The 5,215-nt window shown below is 51.1% G+C and overlaps 1 protein-coding gene across 2 annotated transcripts in view; it reads right to left on the bottom strand.

Annotated features, from left to right (window-relative positions):
- Positions 1–248: 248 nt before the first annotated feature.
- The window catches only part of LOC125450615 (uncharacterized), a 22,686-nt gene continuing 17,719 nt past the window's right edge, over positions 249–5,215 (bottom strand). For both annotated transcript variants that reach the window (XM_059642804.1, XM_059642805.1), the window contains one exon: positions 249–3,396. In XM_059642804.1, coding sequence (XP_059498787.1) covers positions 2,990–3,396 — 407 coding nt within the window. In that variant the 3' untranslated portion in view covers positions 249–2,989. The remainder of the gene's footprint in view (positions 3,397–5,215) is intronic.

The raw sequence follows: 5,215 nt of genomic DNA, 5'->3' as shown, positions 1-5,215 counted from the left end.
CTGTTTGTGGCCAGCACGGAGCAGGCGGGCCAAAGGGCCTTTGGATGTGCTGCAAAACCCTGCGATGGTACACCTGGCTCCAGACCACAGCGTTTTCCTCTTGGCTGCTCTCTGAAACCGTCGCTGCGCTGATTTCCAAAACGCACTGACCTTTCTCAAGGGGAATTTAAGGACTAGCACCGAAAAGCGTCAATCTCACCCCTGAGAACGGCCAGACTCACTCTGCAGTGGGAGAGCACACCAATGACTTTGCACACTGGGATGAAATTTAATAGCGCACGCATTTCCAAGAAACAAATATACAACAGCACTCGTACAGAGCGTCAAACTTTAGGAGCACTATTACACCACTGGTTATGTATGACAATTCAGCGTTATCACAGTCTCATCGACGGGCCAATGAAAGCACGAACGCAAAGGGAGGTCCAGAGAAAGGTGTTGGAGGGAAAGAAGGAGTGAAGGAGAGAGGGGGAGGCAGAGTGACACAGTGAGAAACAGAGAGAAAGAGAGTTAGACATAGAGAGGGAGAGGCAGAGACGAGAGACAGTGATAAAGTGAGAAACAGAGAGAGAGGGGTTCAGGGTGGGTTATATACAGAATAACAGATACCCCGGGAGGGAGTTACAGACTGGAATCTAATCGAGGGGTTCATGGTGGGTTATATACAGAATAACAGATACCCCGGGAGGGAGTTACAGACTGGAATCTAATCGAGGGGTTCATGGTGGGTTATATACAGAATAACAGATACCCCGGGAGGGAGTTACAGACTGGAATCTAATCGAGGGGTTCAGGGTGGGTTATATACAGAATAACAGATACCCCGGGAGGGAGTTACAGACTGGAATCTACTCGAGGGGTTCAGGGTGGGTGAAATACAGAATAACAGATACCCCGGGAGGGAGTTACAGACTAGAATCCAATCGAGGGGTTCATGGTGGGTTATATACAGAATAACAGATACCCCGGGAGGGAGTTACAGACTGGAATCTAATGGAGGGGTTCAGGGTGTGTTATATACAGAATAACAGATACCCTGGGAGTGAGTTACAGACTGGAATCTAATCGAGGGGTTCAGGGTGGGTTATATACAGAATAACAGATTCCCCGGGAGGGAGTTACAGACTGGAATCTAATCGAGGGGTTCAGGGCGGGTTATATACAGAATAACAGATACCCCGGGAGGGAGTTACAGACTGGAATCTAATCGAGGGGTTCAGGGTGGGTTATATACAGAATAACAGATACCCCGGGAGGGAGTTACAGACTGGAATCTAACCGAGGGGTTCAGGGTGGGATATATACAGAATAACAGATACCCCGGGAGGGAGTTACAGACTGGAATCGAATCGAGGGGTTCAGGGTGGGTTATATATAGAATAACAGATACCCCAAGAGGGAGTTACAGACTGGAATCTAATCGAGGGGTTCAGGGCGGGTTATATACAGAATAACAGATACCCCGGGAGGGAGTTACAGACTGGAATCTAATCGAGGGGTTCAGGGTGGGTTATATACAGAATAACAGATACCCCGGGAGGGAGTTACAGAGTGGAATCTAATCGAGGGGTTCAGGGTGGGTTATACACAGAATAACAGATACCCCGGGAGGGAGTTACAGACTGGAATCTAATCGAGGGGTTCAGGGTGGGTTATATATAGAATAACAGATACCCCGAGAGGGAGTTACAGACTGGAATCTAATCGAGGGGTTCAGGGTGGGTTATATACAGAATAACAGATACCCCGGGAGGGAGTTACAGACTGGAATCTAATCGAGGGGTTCAGGGTGGGTGATATACAGAATAACAGATACCCCGGGAGGGAGTTACAGACTAGAATCCAATCGAGGGGTTCAGGGTGGGTTATATACAGAATAACAGATACCCCGGGAGGGAGTTACAGACTGGAATCTAATCGAGGGGTTCAGGGTGGGTTATATACAGAATAACAGATACCCCGGGAGGGAGTTACAGACTGGAATCTAACTGAGGGGTTCAGGGTGGGTTATATACAGAATAACAGATACACCGGGAGGGAGTTACAGACTAGAATCCAATCGAGGTGTTCAGGGTGGGTGATATACAGAATAACAGATACCCCGGGAGGGAGTTACAGACTAGAATCCAATCGAGGTGTTCAGGGTGGGTTATATACAGAATAACAGATACCCCGGGAGGGAGTTACAGACTAGAATCCAATCGAGGTGTTCAGGGTGGGTTATATACAGAATAACAGATACCCCGGGAGGGAGTTACAGAGTGGAATCTAATCGAGGGGTGCAGGGTGGGTTATATACAGAATAACAGATACCCTGGGAGGGAGTTACAGACTGGAATCTAACTGAGGGGTTCAGGGTGGGTTATATACAGAATAACAGATACACCGGGAGGGAGTTACAGACTAGAATCCAATCGAGGTGTTCAGGGTGGGTGATATACAGAATAACAGATACCCCGGGAGGGAGTTACAGACTAGAATCCAATCGAGGTGTTCAGGGTGGGTTATATACAGAATAACAGATACCCCGGGAGGGAGTTACAGACTGGAATCTAACCGAGGGGTTCAGGGTGGGTTATATACAGAATAACAGATACCCCGGGAGGGAGTTACAGACTGGAATCTAACCGAGGGGTTCAGGGTGGGTTATATACAGAATAACAGATACCCCAAGAGGGAGTTACAGACTGGAATCTAATCGAGGGGTTCAGGGTGGGTTATATACAGAATAACAGATACCCCAAGAGGGAGTTACAGACTGGAATCTAATCGAGGGGTTCAGGGTGGGTTATATACAGAATAACAGATACCCCGGGAGGGAGTTACAGACTGGAATCTAACCGAGGGGTTCAGGGTGGGTTATATACAGAATAACAGATACCCCGGGAGATATTGAGAGAATTGGGTTTTTGAATAATCGATTTTTTGTGGGGTTTGGCTGAGCTTTTGAGCACCTCCCTTCACGACCTCACAACCTTGGCTTGTTGCCTCACGGGTCCTGAACCGTCACCTCGTCGCTAGCTGCTGAGTAAGTCACTGCACTTTCACCTCCCTGTCCCTCTGGTCTGAGGAGTTGGTATTCCGCTTCTTTCGGTTGTTTCGTCAGGCTGGTGTATACAGGAGCTTCCTGCCTCTCTGCCTGGGTCGTACCCGGCCCGACCTTGGCCTGCACCCTCAGGCTTCGGCGCGGCTCAGCCTCGGCCTGCTCCTTCAGGCTTCGGCGAGGCCCGGCCTCGGCCTGTTCCTTCAGGCTTTGGCGAGGCCCGGCCTCGGCCTCCACCATCACTTCTGAGGAGCCACTTGGCTCGGCCTGTACCCCTTGGCCTGAGGCCCCAGGCTGGGCCTGGTCGCCCTCAGATGTCACCTCCTTCAAGTCGGAATAAATCGCATCTGTGCCTGCGAAGGAGGGTGAAGGGAGAGTTACAAAGAATACGAGAGGTTGCTGAAGTTGCGTTCGTGATCAATATCTCTTCGAATTCGCCTCTGCTCTCCGTTAAAACCCCAAATTCTATCTGGCTTTGTTTTGAATCATTTATATTTATACAGTCACAGGGATGTACAGCTTTGAAACTGACCCTTCGACCCTACCTGTCCCTGCCGACCCAATACCCTACATTAATCCAGCCCCATTCGCCAGCATCTGGCCCATATCCCTCTAAACCCTTCCTATCCATGTCCCCATCCAGATCCCTTTAAATGCTGTAACTGTACCAGCCCCCACCACTTCCTCTGGCAGCTCATTCCATACACACACCACCCTCTGTGTGAAATAGTTACCCCTCTGGTCCCTTTTAAATCTTTTTCCTCTCACCTTAAACCTATGCCCCTCTAGTTTCGGACTCCCCCACCCCTGGGGTAAAGGACCTTGTCTATTCACCCTATCCCTGCCCCTCATGGTTTTATAAACCTCTATAAGGTTCCCCCCCTCAGCCTCCGACACTCCAGGGAAAGTAGCCCCAGCCTCTCCCTGTAGCTCACACCCTCCGACCCTGGCAACATCCTTGTAAATCTTTTCTGAACCCTTTCAAGTTTCACAGCCTCCCCGTGGCAGGGAGACCGGGATTACACACGGTATTCCAGAAGTGGCCCTAACCAATGTCCTGTACAGCCGCAACATGACCCTCCCAGCTCCCTGTACCCAATGCACTGACCCATAAAGGCCAGTGTCCCGAACACCTCCCTCACCGCCCTGTCTACCTGTGAAAAGGTCAGAAATCACACAATGCCAGGCTAGAGTCCAGCAGCATCATTAGAAAGCACCAGCATTGTGCCGGGTGCCTCCTCTCTCCCTGACACCTGACGAAGGAGCAGCGCTCCGAAAGCTCGTGCTTTGAACCTGTTGGACTGTAACCTGATTTGCCCCCTCCCTCCCGCTAGTCCAACCCTGGCACTTCCGCCTCACGGCTCCTCTGTGAGAATCTTTGACTGGGAGCGTGCTTTAACTCGCAGAGACGAGCCCAATCCCCACCCCTCCGTGTTCGCTCTCATTCCCACGCCGTTGCGAACCTACTCGAAACCGCTCCCTTTGGGCAGAGGAGAACAGGCCTCACTAAAGCCCTGACCGAACATAACTAGTCCTCCTCCTTCCTACTGCCTCGATCAGCGAATAATGCCGGGGAAGACCATGGAATCTGTCGGGAGCGAGGATCGGCCTGTAAATTTTCACAAGGCTTTTTCAGTGTGGAATGGGGCAGGTAACTGCTATTTGGCCACCTCCAACCCTGGGAAACCTTACCCCAACCCCCGACCCTCCCCAACCCCCCCTCAACCCCAGGGAACCCCCTACAGGGTCAATAAACTCTCTCAGGAATGACATTGCTCCCAAATAACAGGGTTTGGGTTAAAACACAGACCACAGCTCCCTCTATAACAAGGTGTGGGGCTGGAGGGACACAGCAGGCCCAGCAGCATCTCAGGAGCACGAGCCTCTGATGAAGGGTCTAGGCCCGAAACCTGAGCTTTCCTGCTCCTGAGATGCTGCTGGGCCTGCTGTGTTCATCCAGCTCCGCACCTTGTTATCTGGGATTCTCCAGCATCTGCAGTTCCCGTTATCACTGACCGCAGCTCCCTCTGCTGTTATAAATGGAAGATAAAGCCCCCTCTACACTGTCCCCCCATCCCAGAACAGGGACAGCACAGGGTTAGATACAGAGTAAAGCTCCCTCTGCACTGTCCCCCCCATCCCAGGACAGGGACAGCACAGGGTTAGATACAG

Source organism: Stegostoma tigrinum, chromosome 46 (genome assembly GCF_030684315.1).
Source record: "Stegostoma tigrinum isolate sSteTig4 chromosome 46, sSteTig4.hap1, whole genome shotgun sequence".
NCBI classification, from domain to species: Eukaryota; Metazoa; Chordata; class Chondrichthyes; order Orectolobiformes; family Stegostomatidae; genus Stegostoma; species Stegostoma tigrinum.
The sequence above is the reverse complement of the archived record's forward strand: the minus strand, read 5'-3'. Positions and strand labels throughout refer to the sequence as shown.